The sequence below is a fragment of the Elephas maximus genome, chromosome 19 (assembly GCF_024166365.1).
Source record: "Elephas maximus indicus isolate mEleMax1 chromosome 19, mEleMax1 primary haplotype, whole genome shotgun sequence".
NCBI lineage: Eukaryota > Metazoa > Chordata > Mammalia > Proboscidea > Elephantidae > Elephas > Elephas maximus.
This window is the reverse complement of record NC_064837.1, coordinates 30,081,268-30,107,888: the sequence shown is the minus strand read 5'-3', so window position 1 is coordinate 30,107,888 and position 26,621 is coordinate 30,081,268. Positions and strand designations below refer to the sequence as shown.

The window sequence follows — 26,621 nt, the reverse complement described above, 5'->3', positions numbered from 1 at the left end:
CAATCCTTGGCTAACAAAGGGTCCGGGGACCATGACATCCAAGGCCCACGCTTTTCTCAAATGAGTGAAGTAAACAGGGAGGAGAACCAGCCCTTTGATGGCACTCACCTCTAGCTGAGAACAGGTATACAGGATTCCAGACCAGACCAATGCCTGAGGCAGAGGGTGGTGTAGACGGTTACGGTGCTTAAGGGTGAAATGATCAGAGTCCTAAGGAGCAAACTTTCAGACAGGACAGGGAGGAGATAGAGCCTTGACAAGAAGGCTTTATCAGTTAACCAGTTGGTTGAAGTTCACGTTTTTCTTGTGTTATAGTTTCTTATAATGTATACGCTGTTTAAGGAGCCCTGCTGGCACAGTGGTTAAAGCACTAAGCTATTAACCAAAAAGGTCAGCAGTTCAGTGAAAGATAAACAGTCTGCCTCTGTAAAGATTTACAGCTTTGGAAACCCTATGGGGCACCTCTACTCTGTCCTGTAGGGTCACTATGAGTCAGAATTGACTCAACAGCAGTGGGTTTGGGCTTTTCTTGGTTATATACTGTTTTGTTTTTTAGAAGAAAATAAAAATATTTTACTGGGAGGCTATGACCTAGTTGGATTTTCGAGGTTAGTTTTGTGAGTGGGACAGAAAATACACTTGACGCCTTCGAGTTGTGGTGTTGGCGAAGAATATTGAACATACCATGGACTGCCAGAAGAATGAACAAATCTGTCTTGGAAGAAGTACAACCAGAATGCTCCTTAGAAGCAAGGATGGTGAGACATACTTTGGACATATTGTCAGAAGGGATCAGCCCCTGGAGAAGGACATCATGCTTGGCAAAGTACAGGGTCAGCAGAAAAGAGGAAGATCCTCAACGAGGTGGATTGACACAGTGGCTGCGACAATGAGCTCAAGCATAACAATGACTCTGAGGATGGCTCAGGACCAGGCAGTGTTTCGTTCTGTTGTGCATAGGGTCACTATGAGTCGGAACCGGCTGGACGGCACCTAACAACAACAACAAAACATTAATTACAACAATTAACTTGTGAGAGCATTGGAAAGTGAACTTACTCAACCTTAAAGAGTTGCTTTCTGAAATCCTTTTGGAGACAGGGCACAAATGAATACTAAACAAAGGCAATACGTACATATATTCTGGATCTTTTCTCTAAAGAGCATTTTGGCATGCTCATTTCAATAACAGAAATCTTAATACGTGGAAACCCCAGGTTCTTGCTGGACCTGACTCATATTAGCCAATAAACGAGAGACCAAGGTGGGAGAACAGGAAAGGCAACTTTATTTCCTTGTACAAGGAAAAAAGTCAGTCAGAGCTGCTGCTGCCAAGACTACTCCCCAAAGGGCAGGCAGACAAATTACTTTCAAGGAGTTTAAAAGTAGGGAGTTCATACAAGTTAAGTCAGCGACATTCTTAATCATACTACCCAGGCGCAATGGGGTTTACATATAACCTCCAAGCAAAAGCAGGATTCAAAATGCAAAGCTTGGGGTGGGGGCGGTGGTGGAAGCCCAGCAAAGGAAACTGGATGCAACACTGTGGGGGCTGTCATAATTTTTTTTAAATTACTTCAGCCATAAATGTAAGGTGATTTTTTTTTTAAAGACCCAAATTAAACGAATGATTTCAGTATGTGTATGAACAACAAACCACTGTTACAGTATCGTGGTAGGGGAAAATTAAGTCAGAGAAGGTATTCTGATACTTGAGCAGGTCTGAACTTCCCTGGCTTGAGTCGTCCTCTGTGAAATGCACGAAAGCATGGTGACTGGGGCGGGGGCGGGGGCGGGGGCGGGGGCGGGGGCGGGGGGGGCGGGGGGCCGGGGCGGGCAGACAGATCCGGTCTGAGGTCTCCTGGTCCGGTGGCCTGTTTCTCAGAGCCCTGGGACTCAGAACTCTACTTCCGTGTCACATGTTTCCCCTTCGGCCCACACGCAGAGGCTCTGTTCCCCTTGCTGAGACCCTCCTTACACCACCACTCACTCACGACCCTGCTTCTCCGCCTCCAAAACCAACACACCGGGGTCTGTCTCACACCTACACAGACACTCAGACGCACACTCACACACACTCCCGCTCTGTCCCCTCACCCCTGACCACCGCTGGCGCCCTCCTGCAGGAGCCCCCCTGGCAGTGCACGGCTGCAGCGTCGCTGGCGTCAGACGAGGGAGGCTGCTCGACACTAGGCGGCGGACACACCTGCCCTGGTAGGCGGCCTTCGGCGAGCGGCACGGAGCAGGCGAGCGGCGCCGGGCGCAGGTTGGACCGCGTGTGGCCGCGGAAGGATGCGCGGGTGCGAGAGGTGTGGCTGTGAGATGAGTGTAAGGTGTGCTTTTGTGTGTGCGAAATGTCTGTGGGTTCTATGTGTGTGTGAATGAGGTGTGTGTATGTGTTTGAGGTGTGCATGTGTGTATGTGAAGTGTGTGAGGCGTGTGTGTGAGGCGTACATATGTGTATGTTAGGTGTGTACGTGAAGTGTGTCTGTGAGGTGCAAAGTGTATGAGTGTGAGGTCAGAGATATGTGTATTGTGTGATGTGCGTAGGTAAAGTGTGTTTGTGAGACGTGTATGTACGTGTGAGGTGTCTGTGGTTCGCATGTGTGTTTCAAAACTGTTGTTGCCTTAGGGTTTTCTCAAATTGAGAAACTATTCTTAAATAATGCTTCTCTAAAATGCTTTGTAAATATTATCAAACAACTTTATATTTATTGGGAAAATTTTGATTTTTCTATTAATTGTGCCTGTGACGTTTTATATTAATTATTGGTTTTCCTTGTATTGTACAATTTTGTATACTGGGATAAACCCAACTTCGGTAAGTATGTGTGTATGTGTGTGTGTTTAATAATAACAATAATGATAAACTTAAATAAGTACAAAGATAACATAACAAACAGTGTACCCATTACCCCAAGTTGACAACTTAGCATTTCACTTCAAACCTCTTTTAAAATCAAGAAATAAAATATTGCAGATAAATCTGTGGCTTCCTTTGCTTCCCATCTCCAACTCCATTTTTTTCTCCCTTTCTTAGAGGCAACCAGTATCCTGAATTTAGTATAATTCTTTCCAAATTTTTTTAACACACACAGACAGCTTTTATGTACACATATTCAGGAATAATATGTAGCATTGTTGTGTGTGCATGTTTAGCTTATATAAGTGGTATAATTCTAAATGAACATGTCTGCACCTTTTTTTTTTTCTGTACGTTTTGTTTCTGATAACTATGTCCTTAAGTATGTGTGTGTTAGTTTATTGTTTTAGAGCAATTCATAGTATTCCTTTTTATAAATACCACCTCATCTTATTACTCCATTCCATTGAGGGATAGTTAGGCCATTCCCAAAACTTACTGCTACAAACAGGGCTAAAATGACCATTTTTGTACTTGTCTCTTTCTGTGGGGAACCCTGGTGGCATAGTGGTTAAGAGCTATGGCTGCTAACCAAAGGGTCAGCAGTTCGAATCCACCAGGCGCTCCTTGGAAACTCTATGGGGCAGTTCTACTCTGTCCTATAGGGTCGCTATGAGTCGGAATCGACTCCACGGCACTGGGTTTTGGTTTGGGTCCTCCTTGTGTGCATTTGACATGTTTTTTTTTCCTAAGGTATAAGCCAGAATGTGGAATTGCCGAGCCCAAGGTTATGTACATGTTCAGTTTTAATAGAAACCACCAAATTTCTCTCCACAATGTTGCATCATTTTATGCTGCTACCAAGAATGTACAAGAGTCACAATTTTTCTATATCTTGGTCAACACTTGATAATTTTTGCCAATCTGAATGGCATAAAATGCTATTTTGTTATTGTCTTCCTTTACATTTCTCTAACTACTATGAGGTTAGGCATCTTCTCATGTGTTTGCTAGCCATTTGTGTTCCCTCTTCTGTGAATACCTGTTGATTTCTTTTTCCCGTTTTCCGATCGAGCTGTTCATTTTCATCTTATTGATTTGTAGGAGTTTTTTTTTTATGTTTTGATACTAATCTTTTACGTGTTGAAGATATATCCTTTCAGCCTTTGCTTGACTCTTTAAAAACTTTTTATTTTGAAATTATTTTAGATTCACAACAAGTTTCAAAGATAGTACTGAGCGATCTCGGGTACCTTTCACCCAGTTTTCTGCAGTGGTTACATCTTACATAATTATAGTACAATATCAAAACCAGGACATTGACGTTGGTACAATGCGTGTGTATAGTTTTGCTATTTTACCACGTGTAGATTTGTGAACCCACCACCACATTCAAGATACAAAACTATGCCATCACTACAAAGACCTCCGTCATGCTACCTCTTTATAGTCAGACCCTCCCATGTTCCCTGCCCCACAATCCCTAGCCCCTGGCAACCACTAATCTGTTATTCCATGTCTATAATCTTGTCATTTCAAGAATCTCATATAAATGGGATCATACACACAATATATGACCTTTTGAGATTGGCTCTTTTCACTCAGCACAATGCCCTTAAGATCCAATCAGTTATTGCAAATATAGTTTGTTCTTTTGTATTTCTGAGTGGGATTCCATGGTATGAATGTACCACAGTTTATTTAACTTCATCTATTGAGGAGCATTTTGATTGTTTCAGGCTTGGCACTATTACAAACAAAGTTGTTATAAACAATCATGTGCAGTTTCTTTTATGTGGATATAGATTTTCATTTCTCTGTGATAAATGCCCAGTAGTGCAATTGCTGGGTTGTATGGTGTGATCATTAAGGCTGTCTGTCAACTTGACTAAGCCATGATTCTCAGTGGTTTGGCAGTTATGATGTCGTTTGGCAGTCGTATAATGATGTGATCACCTCTGTGATGAGATTTGATATAATGTGATCACCTCTATAATGGGATCTGCTGTGAATGGCCGATCAGTTGAAAAGGAGTTTCCTTGGGGGTGTGACCTGCATCCAATATAGGTGAACTTTCTGGCAAGGATTGTGGGCTTTTGCTTACGCTGGATCCTGCAGCTGGCTCCTGTTTGTCTGACCTCTGGTTCTTGGGACTTGAGCTAGCAGCTTACCTGCTGTCTTGTCTGCTGATCTTGGGATTCATCAGCGTCCACGGTCTGGATCTTGGGTTTTCTAGCCTCTGCACCTACATGAGTCAGGAGAAGCCTCCAGCCTGACCCAAGGACTTGGGACGTCCCAGCCTCTACAACCTCGTGAGCCATTTCCTTAATATAAATCTCTCTCTCTCTCTCTAGTTATATGCTTTACTGGTTTTGCTTCTCCAGAGAACCCAGCCTAAGACACAAGGTAAATGTATATTTAGTTTTTTAAGAAACCACTATTTTCCGGAGTGGCTGTACCATTTTACATTTCCATGAGCAATGTACGAAAGATCTCATTACTGTGCATTTTCGTCAGCATTTGGTGGTGTCACCATTTTTTTATTTTAGCCATTCACCAAAGTATTAATTTTCATATCCCTAATGGTTAGTGATGTTGAACATCTTTTATGTGCTTATTTGCCATCTGTACATTCTGCTTGATTCTTTGATAAAATGAATTTTCGTGTTTCTTGCTCATTTTCTAATTGCATTTTTTGTTGACTTTTAAGTTTTGAGAGTTCATTATATATTTTATATATGAGTTATTTGTCAGATATTTTGAAAATACTTTGGGATTTTCAAGGCTTGCCATCATGTCACCCGTGTTATGGATTGAATTGTGTGCTCACAAAATATATATTGAAGTCTTGGCCCCTGTACCTGTAGATGTGATCGTGTTTGGAAATTGCGTTTTTCTTTTGTTATGTTAACAAGGTCATACCAGTGTAAGGTGAGTCCTAAACCTAATTGCTTCTGAGTTATAAAAAATACTAGAAAAGACACAGAGATACACATAGGGGGAAGACAGATACCATGTGAAGATCGCCTACAATCAAAGGAATGCCAGCAGCTACCAGAAACTAGGAGAAAGACCCATAGAAGGAACTGACATGGGCAAGACCCTGATTTGGAATTCTAGTCCCCGGACTGTGAGAAAATAAATTTCTGTTCTTTAAAGCCACCCACTTGTGGTATTTCTGTTATGGCAGCACTAGGTAACTAAGACAACTTGTAAAAAGAACAGTTTTATTTCTTCCTTTATACTGATCTTTTAACATTTTATGGTTATCCTTTGCTAGACGTTTTAAAATTTTGATGTAGGCAACCCCTGTTTCCTTTATGATTTGTAATTTTTCTGGCTTTAAGAACACTTTCTGTTTCTCGGATCTAAAAATGTTTTTAATGTGTTGAGGTATTCTGTCTGGTAACATTTTACATGTGTCTTTTGCCTGTAGGTTCTTAACAGAAATCGACCCATATTTTTCCTGGGTTTTGTTGTCAAATGTGCTTTATAAAATGAATGCTGTTGCCAGTAGCTGGGAGATTATGCCAAAATAGTTAAACTTATCTGTAGTGCGATGGAGCACTTTTGTGTGGCCTTTCTCTGCATGGTCTTATAATTCCCACCCAAGTGACTGGGTGAGACCATACAAGTACGGTAATTGTGGCCCACCAAGGGGACTGGATAGCTTGCTAATGATGTAAATAAAGTTCATGGCACCTGTGTTGGGTGTGGTACCACACAAATAAGGTCGGTGGAACCCTAATGAAGGGATTGGTCAGTTTTGCCATCCCACTAGGCTTAAAAAAAGCCATCTCAGAGGTGGGAGGAGAGGATCTCACCACCACCAAGGAAGAACAGCCAGGAGCAGCATGTGTGCTTTGAACCTGGGATCCCTGCCCTTAGAAGCCCCGGGAACCAGGAGACCAAGAGAGAGAGCTGTAACACTTAAGGTGGCAAGGGGCAGCAGCAGAATCAGGAGATTGGCAGGAGACCAGCAGGAGGCAGTGTGGTGGGCTTCCCTGACCTCAGAGCAAGAAAGCTGTGTGCCTTCAGGCGGGAGGGTTGCTGGCAGAGTAGGGTGCCTCCAGGCACTCGGTGGAGCTAGATTTGCCGACCCAAGGAGCTAGAGCTGAGTGCCTTTGGGATGAGGCTTACTGGTAGAGTGGGGTGCCTCTGGGTACTTATGAACAGAGCTAAAAAGAGCTTTGTAACACTTGCTCAAATAGGGCAGAGGCCAAGGGGCCAAAGAGAGGCATGCCCGTGGCACATCTGAGAAGAGGCTGTCCTGATGGAAGAACTGTATCCTGAGTGTTCCTGAACCTAAACCGTAATCTGTTACTTAACTAATAAGCCCCATAACCATGAGTATGGTCTGTGAGTTCTGTGTGGTCATTGCGACGAACTATTGAATTCAACAGAGAAGTAGAGTGTCACAGGAGGGAAAGTTGGTGTCAGAATTGGTAAACATAGTGGAGAGAGGAGGCATGTCTGACCCCTGCCTCATAGGAATCAGCTTTGGGCTGTTGATCTTGATTCTCCTTCCCCCTTGTGAAGTTAAAGGATGTCAAATACCCCTGCCCCCATGCAATTTTTGTATTTTTTATATTACTGTTGTCATGAAAAGTTTTCCTGCCCTCTGGCAACCCCCTCCCCCTCCCCCAACTCCTGGGAACTTGGCCTAATAATTCAGTAGACCAGTTTGTACGATGATTAAGGGTCTGGGTGTTAATTAGGAGCACGAGACGTTAAAGTCAGAATACCCTTGAGTTCGAGCGTCATCCATACGAACCTGGGCATGTCCCCCAACCTCAGTTTCCTCATTGGTAAAATGAAGATAGTATTTGTTGTGAGGGGTCAATGAAATAATATACATATAAAGTGTTTGGTTGCTATACCAGCCCATAACAAAAGGCAGAAACAATCCTTTTGAGAGGAAGAGGAACAATTCAAACAATAGATGTGACTTCCTATAAATCATTGGGTCCTTCAGTTCTAAATACGTCTCAACTTTCTGTACTTCATCTCCGTTGTTACCACCTTAAACCACATCACCTTCTTCTCATCTGAATTACTGAAATAGCACCCAGAGAGGTCTTTCCATAATCCTGTTTGTTGTTGTTAGGTGCTGTCGAGTTGGTTCCGACTCAGAGCGACTCTATGTACAACAGAATGAAACTGCGCTATCCTCACAATTGTTGTTATGCTTGAGCGCATTTTTGCAGCCACTGTGTCAATCCATCTTGTTGAATGTCATCGTCTTTTTTTTGCTGACCCTGTATTTTACCAAGCACGATGTCCTTCTCCAGGGACTGATCCCTCCAGATAACGTGTCCAAAGTATGTGAACTACTCTAGCCCCCTCCAACCCATTCTCCACACTGTAGCCAAAGGCAACTTCGAAAAAATGTGCATCTGATGTTGTGTCTTCCTGCATAAAATCCTTCAATGGCTTCCTCTTAGAATAAAGTCCCAGATCCTTAAAGTGGTCCACCAGGCACTGCACAGTCTGACACCTTATCTCTTCTCCAGGTTCATCTCCTGCTTCTCTGTCCCTTTATCTCTGTACGTCAGACAGTCAGCCGTTTAAACTTGACATACTGCTTCCTACTTCTCCCTGGAAAGTTCTTTCTACCCTTCTTTACCTCTTTTGTATTCTTCAGATCTCAACTTAAAATGTTACTTTTTCTAGAAAGGCTTCCCTGAGCTCATCCTCCACTCCAATTGCCAAGTAAGGACAGTGGCTCATTTGTGTGTATTCAGAGCTTTTGTCTATAGTAGACATTTGTTTAATATCTGTCTCCTTCTCTAAATACTGAGCTCCTTGTGAGCAGAAACATGTTTGTTTTGTTTACCATGTTATTCTCTGGATTTAGCACAGTGCTTGTCAAATGATAGACGTCCAATAAATATTTGTTGAGTAATGCAGTGTTATTTATGATCATTAAGAACTGGGAATAATCTAAATATTTAACAATTGAGAAATGCCTAATTCATTCATATATCTGCTTGATTAAATGTAATGTAGCTTTTGAAACATAATTAAACATAACAACCTCAAAGGTTTATAAAGCGTTCAGTGAAAAAAGCAGAATACAAAATTGTTTTCATTTGTTGCTTACAATTTGTAAAAAACTGTAATATGTAATATTATTAAGACCATAAGAGATAAGGGGAAAATGGGTGCAAGGATTATTGATTGTTATCATATTGTAAAATGTAAAATATATAAAACAAGGATAAGACTGAATTTTTTAACATGCCTTTTTTTTTTATGTGTCAAACAATGTATATTTAACAATGTAGTAATTATATGATATTGAAGTTTTTTTCAAAGTTCTCTAATAAACCCACTGGGGCCAGGTGCTTTATAAGATTTCTTTGGTAACTTTCCTGATTATTTACGCTTGTATTGATTTATTTGAGTTCTCAATTTTTTATTAAACTACTTTTGTTTTTCTACCTATTTTAAAAAAACATTCATTTATGTTTTCAAATTTCTTAATATATATTTTGATGGAACAGAATCTCTCTTACTCATTATTTTAACAGAAGAAATCTACCAGTTTCTAATTTATTGATTTTCCTCTAGCTCTTAAAGGGAAAAGAAAAGATTAAGAGCTCTTGAGGCTTCTCTGCCAGACAAAATAACCCAGACTTTTTATGTGTAGAAGGGAGTTGCCAATATGAAAATATTTACCCAAGAAAACTAATTAGCATGCAATACTTGGAAGTAAATGTCCATAGGAATAAACGTGAAAACTTAGACGTTCACATGTCTGAAATGACACTTGGTGTAAATAATCTGACAGGGATACTTTAATGGTCATAAAATATAGAACAAGATAGTTATAAATTCTCTTGCAAGGAACATATCAGATAAATGGATATTACTGTGAATGTCCTGGCCTTCTGAATGATTTTACTGCTTCAATTCTGTTTCCTTTTCACACCTGCATCAACAACCCTTTTATTCGTCCCAAGCTTTTTTTTTTAAATAGTAAAGAGGCTAGTGGCTTGTCTAAACAACAAAAAAGACCAGGCAAAAACAAAACCCCTAATCTTGTTATTTGATCAAATAATTGCTTTTTCATAATTCCAATGGAATAATAATTTAGTTCTTTAAAAAAAATCTTTTTATTTTTTCCTTATTACCAATGAAGGCATTTAGACCTATGGATTTTTCTTCACATACTGTTTAAGCCATGTCATGGTAATTTGATGCAACCTAAACCATAAATCCCCAGAAGGCAGATTCTCTGTACTTCTTTGTGTCTTTCACAGCACTTAATGTACCCACAATGAGTTCTCATTGAATGTTTCCTGTACTGATGAATCAAAGAATGAAATACTTTGATGGCATGCTTCAGCCAAAGTGAAAGAAAAAAATGGCTGTGCAGGCTGCGGCACAATTCTGAGAATCTTAAAAGCGTCTCCTCCCCACTGTGGTAATGTTGGGTTTTACTAATTTCCCCAACCTTTCCCAAATACAAGTTCTTTAACCTCATAAAGACTTAGGATCTATTAATCATTCTTTTCCCCATTTATCAGATCTACTCCCTCCACTGGCCATCTTCCATTCCCACCCTAGCCGTGGACCAAAAGTTCAACCACTTTCTTACAAATGTTCTAAATTCCTAGGCCCGACTCTCCTTTTAGATCTTTTGGAGATGAAGGTTTCCTTTTTTATGTTATGAATTATTTCAAACTTAGAGAAAAATATAGAGAACAATATAACAAACACAATATACCCCACTACCCAAATTTAATAGTTCCTGTCGAGTCGACTCTGACTCATGGCAACCTTAAGTACAATAGAACAAAATGTTGCCCTGTCTGCATCATCCGCACAATTGCCAGCATGTTCGAATTCATCGTTGTGGCTACTGTACCAATCCATCTACGAGAGTTCCCCTCACCCTCGTTAGCCTCTGCCTCACAAAACATCGTTCTTCTCTAGTGATTGATCCCTCCTGATAATACACACAAATAAAGCAAGCTGGGCAATGTTCTGTCGTGAGGTTTTCATTGGCTAATTTTCGGAAGTAGATCCTCAGGCTTAAATTTAATATATGAGGTCAGTTTAAAATTTTCTTATTATGGAAACTTTTCAAATATGCACAAAGATGGAGTAGGTGAGATAATGAATCCCCGTTTATCCATTACTCATCTTCAATCATTATTGATATTTTGCCAGTAAGTAGTACCACTAACCATAAAATTGCCCAAGCCAAAAACCCAGTTACTAAACTTCAATCCTTTGTATTTCTGTTCAATCACAGAGTCATGTTGATTTTATTTCTTAAATATCTTCCAAATCTATTCAATTTTCTTCATCCTCACTGTTACTACTGTGGCCCAGGACACCATCACATCTCAGCTGAATTACTGAAAAACCCTCCATACAGGTCTGATTCTCTCTTATTGGTTCTCTACCCTGAATTAATAATGTGCCTCCTCTTTTTTTTCTAATGAAACTTCAGATTTTATTTAAATTTTACCAGTTTTTCATTATGTCCATTTTTGTTCCATAATACAATCCAGGTTACCACATTGCATTTATTTGTCATGCCCCCTTAGTCTCCCCTGGCCTGTGACAGTCTCCCAGATTTTTCTTGTTTTTCACAACCTTGACAGTTTTGAGGAGTACTGATCAGGTATTTCGTAGAACGTAGATGCATTTTCTTATAATTAGACTTGGGTTTTAAAAATAATATCACACAGGTGAAGTGCCCTTCTCAACACATTATATCAGGGGGTACCTGGCATCCACATGACATCACTGCCGATGTTAACCTTGATCACTTGGTTGAGGAGTGCTTGTCAGATTTGTCCATTGTAAAGTTATTATTTTTACATTTCCATTCTCTTCTTTGGGACTGGGAATGGTGAGGATTAAGCTGTACCTCCTGTAGGCAAGGGTATCTACATATATTGTTTGAGAGTCTTCTGGAAAGAATATTTAACTTTTCTCCATTTATTTATTTTTTTTAATAATTTTTATTGTGCCTTAGGTGAAAGTTTACAAATCAAGTCAGTCTCTCACTTAGAAACTTACATAAACCTTACTGCATACTCCTGCTTACTCTCCCCCTAATGACTCAGCCCGCTCCCTCCTTCCAGTCTCTCCTTTCATGACCATTTTGCCAGTTTCTAACCCCCTCTACTCTCCCATCTTCCCTCCAGACAGGAGATGCCAACATAGTCTCAAGTGTCCACCTGGTGCAAGTAGCTCACTCCTCATCAGCATCTCTCTCCAACCCATTGTCCAGTCCAGTCCATGTCTGATGAGTTGGCTTCGGGAATGGTTCCTGTCCTGGGCCAACAGAAGGTTTGGGGACCATGGCTGCTGGGATTCTTCTAGTCTTAGACCATTAAGTCTGGTCTTCTGGTCTTTTTATGAGAATTCGGGGTCTGCATCCCACTGTTTTCCTGCTCCCTCAGGGGTTCTGTGTTGTGCTCCCTGTCAGGGCAGTCATCAGTTGTGGCCAGGCACCATCTAGTTCTTCTGGTCTCAGGATGATGTGGTCTCTAGTTCATGTAGCCCTTTCTGTCTCTTGGGCTCATAATTACCTTGTGACCTTGGTGTTCTTCGTTCTCCCTTGATCCAGGTGGGTTGAGGCGCATTGATGCATCTTAGATGGCTGCTTGTTAGCGTTTAAGACCCCAGACGCCACACTTCAAAATGGGATGCAGAATGTTTTCTTAATAGAATTTATTTTGCCAGTTGACTTAGATGTCCCCTGAAGCCATGGTCCCCAAACCCCCGCCCATGCTCCGCTGACCTTTGAAGCATTCAGTTTATTCAGGAAACTTCTTTGCTTTTGGTCCAGTCCAGTTGTGCAGACCTCCCCTGTATTTGGTGTTGTCCTTCCCTTCACCTAAAGTAGTTCTTATCTACTATCTAATCAGTAAATAACCCTCTCCCACCCTCCCTCCCTCCCCACTTTCGTAACCACAAAAGAATGTGTTCTCAGTTTAAACTATTTCTCAAAATCTTATAATAGTGGTCTTATACGATATTTGTCCTTTTGCATCTGACTAATTTCACTTAGCATAATGCCTTCCAGTTTCCTCCATGTTGTGCCTCCTTTTTAAAAAAATTATCATACGATGTTAACTTTTGTGGTGCATAGTTCTATGAGTTTTAGTACATGAACAGATTTGTATAATTACCACCACAATCTGGATACAGAATTGTCCCATCACCCCAAAAAACTCCTTTGTAGTCACATCCTCCCCATAACCCTTGGTAACCAAAGGTCTGCTCTTCATCAGTAATGTGGCCTTTTAAAATGCTTATCTGTTTGTGTTACTTCCTTCCTTCAAACTCTTCTTTGACTTTACACTGTTACAAGAATACAGTTCAAGATGTGGCCCTCATCTAATTCTCTAATCTCTTTTATCACTTCCTTCTCTCCTTGCCTCATATCTCCTGTCACTGAACATCTCTCCACCACTCCAAAGTACTGTTTCCTTTGCTGATTCTGGCGTCATCTATTATTCTCTCTGATTGTAATGCTTTACCCCCTCCTCCTAACCTCAGTTTCCTTTACTTGGCTAATTCAGATCTTAGCTTAAATGTCCTATCTTCCAGGAAGGCTTCTCTACTCATATTAAGTTGATTGTTGCTGTTAGGTGTTTCCCCTTTCAGAGTATTTGTCACTCATTACTGAATTACTTCATTCGGCCATGTTTCCTTCCAGTCCATAAGCTCTGAGAGGCAGGAGCTATGCCCATCCTTGCCTACCACCAAATCTACAACTCCCAGCACCTAGTAGGAACTACGAAAATATTTTGAATAAATTAATGAACACATAATTTATGTGTACTATGCAATCTACTCCTTCATCAACATACGATAACATGTTTTAATAGTTTCATTGCAGAATGAACATGAAGAAACGTAATTCGTCTTTGGTGGTAGAGTTATCTTACCCAGATTTGGTCATCAATGTTGGAAAAGTGACTTTGGGTGAAGAAAACAGAAAGAAGCTACAGAAAGCTCAGAAAGAACAAGAGAAAATAAAAGTTATGCAGGCTGTGTGTGCTTTATTAAATTCAGGAGGAGGAGTGGTTCGAATGGAAATGGCAAACAAGGAGGAGCATCCCGTGGAGATGGGACTGGATTTGGAAGAGTCTTTGAGAGAGCTCATTGGGCTTTCAGATTTGCAGGCCTTCTTTGAGACCAAACAACAAGGGAGATGTTTCTCCATTTTTGTTAAATCTTGGAGCAGCGACCTTTTCCCAGGAGACAGTTCCATCAAGTCCCGCATCTGCAGCCTGCGCTCTTCACTATACTTAAGATCTGGTACCTCGGTGCTTCTAACGGATTCAAGAGAAGCACTTGATTTCCTGAAAACCAAGAAAAGGAATGCAAAAAGCAGCTCAGGGGAAGAACCTTCTAGTAAACATATCAGGGTTATACCTCAAGGCCTGTGTAAGTCAGATCCTGTTTTCCCAGTTTTCCAAAGAGATAGGTTTGAATATGGTGAAGTCCTGCCTTTTCCTGAGTCCCAATTCGTAGAGTTTAAACTGTTCTCTACCAAACACGTGCTAACATATGTAGAAAACATAATTCCAAACTACATCTCTGCATTTGCGAACACTAGAGGAGGCTATCTTTTTATTGGAGTGCATGATAAGAGTAAGAAAGTCCTGGGATGTGTCAAAGAAAATGTTGACCCTGACTCTTTGAGAAACAGAATAGAAAGAGCAATATACAAATTACCTTATGTCCATTTTTGCCAATCCTCATGCGGGATAAATTTCACGCTCAAAATCTTGGATGTGTTTGCCAAGGGAGAGCTGTATAGCTATGCTTGTGTCATCAGAGTGGAGCCATTCTGTTGTGCAGTGTTCTCAGAAGCTCCTGGTTCATGGATGGTGGAGGGCAAGCACGTCTGCAGCCTGACAACTGAGGAATGGGTAGACAGGATGACAGACACAGACCCAGGTAAGAGGGAGAAAGCTGTTCCCTCTCTGTCCTTTCTATCTCTTTGACATCTCCATACTAAATATGCCTTTTTTTGTCTCACTACTTTGAACTTCTCACACTCACTAAACTGTGTTTTTTGAATCTCCAGATACCCTACTTTTCATACATGAGAAAATTTTGTTAGGAGATTAGAAGCCCAAATCAGGTGTTTTGTAAGTGACGATTTTTTACATTAAAAGCTGAAAGAAAATTATCTGGGAACGGTTTCCTTACAGCGGTATGCTAGAGTCAGCTTTTACTGGCTCCAGAGCCAATTATTAAATTTTCAGGAATTTTGTAAGCCAGGTGTTACACACAGAAATTGTTAAAAATTAAGCCATATTAATTTACAATTAAATAATTGTGTTAAAAACAAAGGTAATAAATACAAACTCACAGCTTCTTAATTATTTATTACATTATACTATTATCTATGCTTATGAGGTTATTTATATCTATCGTATCTGTATGGTGGGAATACTACAGAATGGTGTGCTACTACACATCTCTTCCCAACTCTATGTTTAGTGATATCACATTGGTACCTTGAACTTGTCCATAGAGGGACTATTTACACCACAGAAATTGCAAATGCTACAAATGAGGGATCTCCCTACAACTAGACCTGGTTGTGAAACATTTACCAATATAGTACTGCTTCCTTAAGTTGGTTCTTTGAATTCCGTAAAGTCCTTTGGATTGAATCATAATACCGCTTCTGCTTAAATTAAGCTATCTTCTGACTCTAGATCCTTGGGGACTTTTCAACTCAGTGTGACATGAAAGCAGCTCAGGGTGATGAGTACTATACATACACACACACATATATATGTCCCTGGGTGACACAAACAGTTAAGTGCTTGACTACTAGCAGAAAGGTTGGCAGTCCGAACCCAGCCAGAGGTGTCTTACAAGACAGGCCTAGTGATCTGCTCCTGAAAGGTCACAGCCTTGAAATCCCTATGGAGCTGTTCTTTTCTGCACACATGGGGCCGCCATGAGTTGGAATTGACTCCACAGCACCTGACAACAGCAAATATATATTTGTTTGTCCTTAGCATCCTGTAACAGTCTTCCTGAGCCTCTGAGTCTCTCTCTGTGCTCTTGATCTTTTGCCTTTACCTCCACTCATCAGCATGTACTCATTATGCTCTGAGCTAAAAGCCATCATCTGATCTACTCCTCAGTTTCTAACAATTTAAAATATTTCTTACCTCGCATTACTACTGCTCCCCAGGCAGGCTTCTACATTTACCACATTGTGCTGTAATTTGGTGGACTTGTGGGCTGTCTCAGTCTCTCCAATATGACTGAGAATACCCTAAGTGTAGAGAGACACAGAGAGAAGCAAACACAAAGTTTGGGGAATAGTCTTCTAAGTGTAACAGATAAGTAGGTGAAAACCAAAAAAAAAAACTAAACCCAGTGCCGTCAGGTTGATTCCGACTCATAGTGACCCTATAAGACAGAGTAGAACTGCCCCACAGAGTTTCCAAGGAGTGCCTGGCGGATTTGAACTGCCGACCCTTTGGTTAGCAGCTGTAGCACTTAACTACTACGCCACCAGGGTTTCCATGAGTAGGTGAAAAGGGGAGGTATATAAAGCCAAGCCTAAACTTCCATCCATGTGAGAAGGTTTTACAGTGCTGTCTCTAATGCCCGTTGGTTTTATGTGGTACATCACTATCACTTCAGGAATAAGCACACCCGTAAAAAAAAAAAAAAAAACTGTTGCTGTGGAGTGGATTTTGACTCAGCAACCCTATAGGACAGAGTAGAACTGCCCTATAGGGTTTTCAAGGAACGGCTAATGGATTTGAACTGCCAGCCTTTTGGTTAGCAGCCGAACACTTAACCACGGTGTCTGCATGTCATCGAGATCTTTCAGTGATGAGCTGCTTCTTCCCGATATTTTAAAATAAAGTTTTCTTGTTCCCCACAATGCATAAACACTTCTGATAGGTAGAAGGAGGCATTCATAAATGCAGCTACCGTAGTCTTGGGAAGTTTGTCTGCCTGAAAACAACTGAGCTCATATTAACTATATAGAAATCCATTTAAAGAAATTATATCTATCATCCAGTTTTTCAATAAACTACAAAAATGACTTATAACATGGTATGACCTGGAAAATAGTAGGTATTTAACAAATGACAATGAGTAAATAGTTATTGAATTTCACCCAGGCATTTCTTTTAGGGGCTAAATTAATTCCTACCGTGTGAATACCCCTGTGCTCTCTGTAACAGGGGATATAAGGAAAGGAAAAGTTTATGCTCCCGAGGACCTTACAATTCATTTGCTCATTTTTCATTCATTAATCTGAGAACTATTTATGTGCCAGGTATATCTATGCAGATCTAAGGTAGACACGGTTACCAACCTCATGAAGTTTACAGTCTACCAAAGGAGATAGGCATTTAACAAATCTCTAAACTAATAATTACTTAGGATCATTGTAATGACTATTAAGAAAAATTACATGGAACTATGAGAACATATAACAGAGTTGAGAATTGGTGAAAGGGAAAATGGTGAAGTTCATGTGGTTGTTAGGTGCCATTGAGCCAGTTCCAATTCATAGGGGAACCTCATGAACAACAGAATGAAACACTGCCTAGTCTTGCACCATCCTCACAATCATTGCTAGGCTTGAGCCCATTGTTGCAGTCACTGTATCAGTCCATCTCATTGAGGGTCTTTTTCACTTACCCTCTACTTTACGAAGCATGATGGCCTTCTCCAGGGACTGGCCCCTCCTGATGACATGTCCAAAGTACCTGAGCAGAAGTCTTGCCATCCTCGTTTCTCATGAACATTCTGGCTGTACTTCTTCCAGGACAGATTTGTTCGTTTCTCTGGCAGCCCATGGTTTATTCAGTATTCTTTGCCAACACTATAATTTTAAGGCATCAATTCTTCTTCAGTCTTCTTTATTCATTGTCCAGCTTTCCCATTCATATGAAGCGATTGAAAATACCATGCCTTGGGTCAGGGGCACCTTAGTCCTCAAAGTGACATCTTTGCTTTTTAACACCTTAAAGAGGCCTTTTGCAGCAGATTTGCCTGATGCAGGGTGTCATATGATTTCTTGACTGTTGTTTCCATGGGCATTGATTGTGGATCCAAGTGGATCCTTGACAACTTCAGCATTTTCTCTGTTTATCATGATGTTGCTTATTGGTCCAGTTAAGGGATGGGAAACAACACACATGCACAGACATGTATACAAAAAGAAAGAATGCAGTAGGTGCCATAAGAGAACTACAACCAAGTGCTATCCAGACTTAGGGAGTGAAGAATGATACTGAGTGGAGAAACACATTCGAGATTCCAAATAATGAATCCTCAGTGGTGGATTTTGGGGAGCCTTGATATAAAGCACTAGTCTAAAATAAATGCACAAGGAGCCCTGGTTGCTAACCAAAAGATTGGAGGCTCTAACCCACCAGCTGATCTGCGGGAGAAAGATGTGACAGTCTGCTTATGTAATGATTACAGCCTTGGAAATCCTTTGGGGCAGTTCTACTCTGTTCTATAGGGTTATGAAGAGTTAAAATTTACTTGACGGCAATGGTGTGTGTGTTTTAAATAAAGGCATTAGTCTAGAAGGGATGAATGGGAGTATTATCTCACCATTGTCTCTCAAATGACCACAGAGAAGGTCATATACCCCAGCCAATGGTAAGGCCTCTTTCAGTGGTGAAGAAAAAACTACCATGCCAGATTAACATGAGTTTTCTTTCTTTATTAAGATCTTTCGTGGTTGTGCAATGATTTTGAATCTCAGCTGAGTCTAGATAATGGGCCTCCTCTTAGCAGACCAGTGTACTCCAAGAAAGGCCTGGAACATAAGAAGAATCTCCAGCAAGTCTTATTTTCAGGTAGTAACTATGGCTTTTCTACTTGGCACCAGACAGTTTCTACATTAGGATGAATGGAGATAAACTGATACGTTTTTTAAATTTCTTAAACGTATGCTCTGCAAATATCTGTTTATAAACTGATAATGTTGTCAGCTTATTGGTGATAAGTAGTTTAAAAATAAGCCTTTACTGACCCTACTGGCTAAGGCACTGCCGCCTATAGAATCCAAGAACACTATTGCCCTTAAAGACCATTTCTAGTTTCCAAATCTGACTTATTTTCATTATTCCTGGTTATTTTTAAAAGTGAACATAGCTGGGTCTCCACCCCAAACTTAATAAATTAGAATATCTGGAGATAAGTACCTAGTAATGTGCATTTTTATCAAGATCCTCACACGGTTCTGATGCTCATCCAAATTGGAAACCTTCAATCTAGTCAAACTAGAAACATATGCTGCACCAGGCAGCAAAAATCTACTCACTCCTGCCGTATTTTCCAGAGGAGGGGAAAAGAATAAAAGTTTGCACCCAGATATAAAAAACAATTGTGAGCATTTTTTCAGTGTTTCAGGTTTAGGAGAAACAATTGCATAGCAGCAAAAATTATCCAGGACTAAGGACAGCAACTGTTCTCTACTATAACCCCTAGCCCCCAACATTTTAGGCTTTGCCTAGAGGTCCATTGCTGTCTTCTTCCTAGATTCCTAGAGAGGGAAAGCCATTTGTTCAAGGCTGTAGTAACTCAGTGGCTTATCTGGTGTAAATGCCTATAAAGGACCATTAAGTTAATAGATAGTGAGCGCCCCAATTAAGATTTCATTTCTTCCTTCCCTAACAGAGGTCCTTGCATTTGTTTGCATATCAAGTTTTTATTTAAAACCTTCCCACAATAAACAGTGTAAGATGCAAGAGTAAACATAAGCACTACTAATTATTTTCTAACTTAGTAAGCTCCATTTTAGCAAAACTTATTACCATGGAATAGATTATAATTTAAAAAACAAAAATTAAAAAAAATGGGTTGTATGCTCATAAAGCAACCATACATTATTCTTGAGTAAAAAATCAGTTTTTCAGTAATCCTACCAAACATTGAAAGAATAGGTAATGCCACTCTATCTAAATTGTCCTAGATCCACAGAAAAAGAAGGAAAGTTCCCGAGTTAAGTAGGAGTAACAATGATTGCAAAACTGGACAAAAATACCACATTGGTCTCTAAGTGATTGACGCAAGAGTTCTACTTAGGGCCTAAGCCAAGAGTCTCCTAGTAGAGAGTTCCCTGCTAATTAAAGGCTTTACATAACTTGATCTTCTCCACAAATGTGGTGTTAATGAGCACCTTCTTCCTGGATGGGCTCCTCTTATCTGCATCAACGGAGACTGTTCAGGGACTTTCTGAGATTCAGATACTTTGAGAGTAAGAAGGGGAACGGAACTAACGTTTCTCAACCAGTGACCGCGATGAGTCAGGCACTTTATGTCATTTCTTTAACTCTTCACCATAGAAAATGTGAGATTGTTAATCTTGTTTTCCATATGAGGAAACAGAGTCTCAAGGAGGTTAAGGAATTTCTCAAGGTCATAAACATAATAAGCACATGGATTTAGATTATGGATTTTCTTTATAATTGCAATGTACTAATATTTACAAAAGAATATCTACAAAGCGTCTGTAAGCTATTCATAATAATAAATATTTTTTCCAAAATTCATAATTCTTTCCACGTCTAGTGCCATCAGAACATTTGCGATATACTCCAGCGCCCCTCTGGGAGGAGCTGTCCTCTCAACACGAAGGACTGGAGGAATTGATGAAGAAGGAAATTAGTCCCTTCTCCCGAGGAATTTTCATCCTTTCTAGAAGCTGGGCTGTAGACCTGGACTTGCAAGAGAAGCGGGGAGTCATCTGTGATGCTCTGCTGATAGCACAGGACAGCCCCCCCATTCTTTACACCATTCTCGGGGAGCAGGACGCAGAGGGGCATGACTATTCCACCCGCACTGCCTTTACTTTAAAGCAGAAGCTGGTGAACATGGGTGGCTATACTGGAAAAGTGTGTGTCGTGACCAAGGTCCTCTACCTGAACCCTGAGAGCACTCCAGAGTCCTTGGAGGGTCCAGGCTCTCCAATAGATTACCCCGAGTCCTATAATCTTGCAGATACCCAGCAAATGGAAGTGTTGCTGCAGTCACTTGTGATCGTCTTGCTTGGCTTCAGATCTTTTTTGAGTGATCAGCTCGGCTGTGAGGTTTTTAATCTGCTCACAGCTCAGCAGTATGAGATATTTTCAAAAAACCTCCGCAAGAACAGAGAACTGTTTATCCATGGCTTACCTGGATCAGGGAAGACCATCATGGCCATGAAGACCATGGAGAAGATCAGTAATGTATTTTACTGTGCTGCAGATAAAATTCTCTACATTAGTGAAAATCAGCCTCTGAGAAATTTTTTGAGGTAAGCAGTTAGATCTTATTGTCGTCACCAAATGAGGTTTAGTTTGAATTCATGCCATCCCCCTACCCCCTAAAAAGAGTAATTTTTTTGCTTGATGTTTAGATGGTAAGGTTAATTTGTGAGAAATAATGTGTGCAGAGTAATATAATAGACTGATTTGCTTCCTTTGTTTTGAATGAAGAAAACCTGATTATGTTGTTTTCATTTTTACAGTAAAAAAGAGATCTGCAATGCAGTGACCCGGAAAACTTTCATGAATCGTAACTTTGAAAACATTCAACACATTATCATTGACGAAGCTCAGAATTTTCGCACTGAAGATGGGGACTGGTATGAGAAGGCAAAAGAAATCACACAAAGGAAAAAAGATCACCCAGGAATTCTCTGGATCTTCCTGGACTACTTCCAAACCAGCCACTTGGATTGCAGTGGACTCCCTCCTCTCTCAGCCCAGTATCCAAGAGAAGAGCTCACCAGAGTGATACGCAATGCAGATCCAATAGCCAACTTCCTGCATACTACAATGCAGCATATCATAAGGAATCCTCCATTTAACATCCCCCCGGAGTCCCTGGAGATGCTTCGTGAAGCTGAGTGGGCTCAGGGTGTTCGGGGAACCCTAAAAATTAAGAAGGACTTGAGTCTGAAACAAATAGTGACCTTCGTGGCAGACACCTGCAAGTGTTTCTTTGAAAGGGGCTATTCTCTCAACGATATTGCTGTGCTTGTCAGCACTGCGAGAGAAGTGGATACTTACAAGCATGAGCTCTTGAAAGCAATGAGGAAGAAAAGGGTAGTGCGGTTCAGTGATGCATGTGACATGTCGAATGATCACATTGTATTGGACAGTATCCGGCGATTCTCAGGCCTGGAGAGGAACATCGTGTTTGGGATCCATCCAAGAGCAGCTGAGCCGGACATCTCAAACAATATTCTGCTCTGTCTGTCTTCCAGGGCAAAACAACATCTATATATTCTGTGGCGTGGTGACTATTCAGAATAATCTCAAACCAAAACAAGATGAAGCAATCACTGTATAAATATCTGTGGGTGAAAGTCTGGTATTGGCAGAAACTCTCCTTTGGAATTTGAAACTCCCCCTGTCTGGCTTTCTCCTTTCAGGGACTCCCCCCTACCTCTTTCCAAGGCTTTGTTTGCCCCAAATTCAGTCCCCTGATTCTTTCAGCCAGAAAGATGCTGGCTTTCTACAGGAGCTTTAGAAGCCCTGCACAATACAGACTATGACCTACAGTCAGACTGAAAGCCATAAAAACAAGAACTTATCTTGTGGTCTTTACATTCTCCAAGTCTAAACTCTCCTCAATCACTTCATGTAGAGTATGGTTTTTTAATTTTATTCAGACCTTGTAGTTTTTATGTGTAGAAGGGTGGTGTTATGGATTGAACTATATCCCCCCAAAATATGTGTTGTAAACTCTAACCTCTATACCTGAGGTTGGAGCCCTGGTGGCGCAGTGGAATCCACCAGTTGCTCCTTGGAAACCCTATGGGGCAGTTCTACTCTGTCCTGTAGGGTCGCTGTGAGTCGGAATCGACTCAATGGCAACGAGTTTGGCTTGGTTTTTTTGGTTAATTTCCTTGAAGCCCTGGTGGCATAGTGGTTAAGAGGTATGGCTGCTAACTAAAAGGCGAGCAGTTCGAGTCCCCCAGCCTCTCCTTGGAAGTCCTATGGGACAGTTCTACTCTGTCCTGTAGGGTCGCAATGAGTTAGAATCGACTCGACGGCAATGGGTTTACTTCCCTTACAAGGTGCTCCATGCTATTCTTGTATATTGCCTGCCCAAGCCCTAGAATCAGCCACATTTCTCCAAGGAACTCTGGCTTCTTTTATTGGAGAATGGTATTAGAAACCAAGATCTGGGCACTGAGTGTGCTGTTTTTTTTTTTTTTGTTGTTGTTGTTTTTTGTTTTTGATGTTGGCTGTTGTTGTCCGGTGGCTTTTGCAAGAGGTATACGGCTGTGCTATCCAGCATGGTAGCTATTAGCCACATGTGCCTAAAATGAGTATTTGCAATGTGGTTAGTCTGAATTGAGATGAGTTGTAGGTGTACAATACGCATGAATTTTTTTTATTGTGCTTTAAGTGAAAGTTAACAAATTGTCAGTCTCTCATACAAAAATTTATATACACCTTGCTATATACTCATAGTTACTTTCTCCCTAATGAGACACCACGCTCCTTCTTTCCACCCTCTGTTTTCACTTCCATTCGACCAGCTTCTGCCCCTGTCTGCCTTTTCATCTCGCCTCCAGACAGGAGCTGCCCACGTAGTCTCATGTGTCTACTTGATCCAAGAAGCTCACTCCTCACCAGTATCATTTTCTATCCTATAGTCCAGTCCAACCCCTGTCTGAAGAGTTGGCTTTGGGAATGGTTCTTGTCTTGGGCTAACAGAAGGTCTGGGAACCATGACCCCCAGAGTCCTTCTAGTCTCAGATCAGACCATTAAGTCTGGTCTTTTTACGAGAATTTGAGGTCTGCATCCTACTGTTCTCCTGCTCCATCAGGGGTTCTCTGTTGTGTTCCCTGTCAGGGCAGTCATCAGTTGTAGCTGGGTACCATCCAGTTCTTCTGGTCTCAGGCTGTTGTAATCTCTGGTTTATGTGGCCCTTTCTGTCTCTTGGGCACATAATTACCTTGTGTCTTTGGTGTTCTTCATTCTCCTTTGTTTCAGGTGGGTTGAGACCAATTGATGCATCTTAGATGGCTGCTTGTTAGCACTTAAGACCCCAGATGCCACTCACCAAAGTGGGATGCAGAATGTTTTCTTAATACATTTTGTTATGCCAATTGACCCAGATGTCCTCTGAAACCATGGTCCCCAGACCCCTGCCCCTGCTACTTTGGCCTTTGAAGTGTTTGGTTATATTCAGGATACTTCTTTGCTTTTAGTTTAGTTCAGTTGTGATGACCTCTTCTGTATTGTGTGTTGTCTTTCCCTTCACCTAAAATAGTTCTTGTCTACTAATTAGTGAATACCCCTCTCCTTCCCTCCCTCCCACTCTCATAACCATCAAAGAATATTTTCTTCTCTGTTTAAACTATTTCTTGAGTTCTTATAATAATGGTCTCATACAATATTTGTCCTATTGGAGCTGACTAATTTCACTCAGCATAATGCCTTCTAGATTCCTCCATGTTGTGAAATGTTTCATGGATTCATCATTGTTCTTTATGGATGTGTAGTATTCCTTTGTGTGAATATACCATAATTTATCCATTCATCCATTGATGGGCACCTTGGTTGCTTCCATATTTTTATGCACCAAATTGTAAAAATTAATATAAAAAAAGAAAACATCACATTAGTACTTTTTATTTTGATTACATGTTGAAATGACAATGTTTTGGAACTACTGGGCTAAAGAAAATACATTAATAAAGGTAATTTTGCCTGTTTGTCTTCACCCTTTTTACTGTGGTTACTAGAAATTTTAAAATTATGTATGTAGCTCCCGTTTTCTTTCTACTGGACAGCACTAGTGTACGCATCATTAGAATAGTAGGAGCCTCTCATTGTTGGACTAAGGCGGTTCTTCTCAGTAGGGAGTGGAGTGGGAGGAGGAAGGAGGAAATGTTGCCCGTCAGGGGACATAATATCTGGACATATTTCTGGTTGTCTAAACTTGGGGGGAATGTGCTAATGGAATCCAGTGGGTAGAGGCCAGGGATGCTGCCAAACATCCTACAATGTACAGGATAGCTTCTCACAACACAAGAATTATATGATCCATATGTCAATAGTGCTAAGGGTGACAAACCCTGGACTAGAAGAATAGTATATAGTTCTAAAAAAAAAAAGTTATAACCTCCCATAAATAAGTATTTCCAGGTTTGAAGAGTATACCAGGTTAGATTTTTAATCTTATCAAGATGAGGGAGCGTCTTGCTTTATGATTGAGGCCTGATGGACTACCTGAGGCACCGCAGCGCGGACTCACCTGCACGCTCCCCGGGGCGGCTGCTGGCCCTGCGGGGCCGCGGGGCGAGTCCGGGCTCATCTGCGACAGGAAGGCCACGAGCTGCGCCAGCCCGGTCTCTGTCGAAATCGTCGGCGGCCGCTAGCGACTGTCGCTGGGAAGAAGACGATGAGGCTGCGCAGCGGAGGACGAGGAGGAAGCGGGAAGGAGGCCCCCCTCTCCTGGGGTGACCTCACCCCGCGCCCTGCAAAGGCGCGCGAGGAATTTAAATACGCTCTCGACTGCGCCGTACACACTGCACGTGTTCTGTTTTGTTTTTGCAAACAAGCTTTTCCCAGCCCCTTTCCCTAAAGCCCCGAGCTTCAGATTCTCAGCCGGGGCAGGTCCGGGGAAGCCCACCCCCGACCAGTTACAAGGAAGCAAGAGGCGAGCGCCCCCCTGGCGTCAGATTCCGTCCCAGTCTCCACGCGCCCGGAAAACCGGCAAGCGGACACCAACCCCGCAGCCAGGAGGGCAGGAGTGGAGCGCGGAAAGGGTCGGGGTGGAGGTAGGCGCGGGCCGCGGCTCTGGAGGCCCTGGGAGGCGGAACCGAAGAAGACCGGGGGAAAGGAGTCACGTGTCGCAAGAGCCTATGGATCGGTGACTATTCCATGCCTCACATTCGGGCCCCTTCCTGAACTGAAGGAGTTGCTGAAATTAACCTATTACCGTTCCATCACTGTTTAGTGTATATGTAGGGAGGGATGGATAACTTGAATTGTTAGTTCATAAATCTCAAGAAGTCGCATTCAGACATGATATCAAGACTATTGCAAGATCCTGGACTTTGTTTCAGATGGAATAACCCATTGGGATGTGCGTTTGACTTGTTTCTCTTAGAGAGGGGTGAGTATATCATGAGTATGAAAAGCGAGTATTTCTGAGAAAATATTCAGGCAGATTGTATTCTCTTCCAAAATATTTTCCGCCCTTTTCTGGGAGAGGATTACACTTCCCACCCATTGGTAAAATGCTTGGCCACGTGAATTGTTTTGGCCAATTAAATGTGAATAGAAGTGACGTGTGCTACTTCTAAGAAAAAGCTTTCAGAGTCCTCACATAGTTTCTTCATGCTCTCGTTTTCTTCTGCCACAAGATTGGCAATGTCTCAGATAGGGGATATTCTGTCAGCCTGGGTTCCCAAGGGAAGATGAGATGGAGCAGAGCCAAAGTGAACTCTCAACAGACATATAGTAGAAACAAGAAATAAAACATTTGTTATAAGTTACTGAGATTTGGGATGGTTTGTTACTGCAACATAATCTAGTCTATACTGATGCAAATGTGAACCATATTGAGTAAGGCACTGTCTTAGTCATCTAGTGCTCATATAACAGAAATACCACAAGAGGATGGCCTTAACAAAGACAAGTCTATTCTCTCACAGTCCAGTAGGCTAAAAGTCCTAATTCAGGATGCTGGCTCCAGGGGAAGGCTTTCTCTCTCTGTCGATTCTGCAGAAAGGTCCTTGTGATGCTTCAGTCTTCTCTTGGT

The 26,621-nt window shown here is 41.4% G+C and overlaps 1 protein-coding gene and 1 long non-coding RNA gene across 4 annotated transcripts in view; one reads left to right on the top strand and one right to left on the bottom strand.

Moving 5' to 3' along the window:
- The window catches only part of SLFN11 (schlafen family member 11), a 29,904-nt gene extending 5,381 nt beyond the window's left edge, over window positions 1-24,523 (top strand). The window contains exons 2-7 of one of the 3 annotated variants that reach the window (XM_049860543.1): window positions 2,127-2,266; window positions 5,218-5,269; window positions 13,723-14,800; window positions 18,577-18,705; window positions 20,423-21,146; window positions 21,360-24,523. In XM_049860543.1, coding sequence (XP_049716500.1) covers window positions 5,222-5,269; window positions 13,723-14,800; window positions 18,577-18,705; window positions 20,423-21,146; window positions 21,360-22,149 — 2,769 coding nt within the window. In that variant the 5' untranslated portion in view covers window positions 2,127-2,266; window positions 5,218-5,221 and the 3' untranslated portion in view covers window positions 22,150-24,523. Of the gene's footprint in view, window positions 1-1,895; window positions 2,267-5,217; window positions 5,270-13,722; window positions 14,801-18,576; window positions 18,706-20,422; window positions 21,147-21,359 lie in introns of those variants that run through there. The other 2 variants (XM_049860542.1, XM_049860544.1) reach the window with 2 other exon arrangements.
- On the bottom strand, window positions 14,113-25,274 carry LOC126062735 (uncharacterized). The gene is made up of 3 exons (XR_007514134.1): window positions 25,110-25,274; window positions 14,576-14,761; window positions 14,113-14,199 (listed from the first exon to the last, which is right to left on the bottom strand). It is a non-coding gene; the product is annotated as an uncharacterized LOC126062735 (long non-coding RNA).
- Window positions 25,275-26,621: the final 1,347 nt, after the last annotated feature.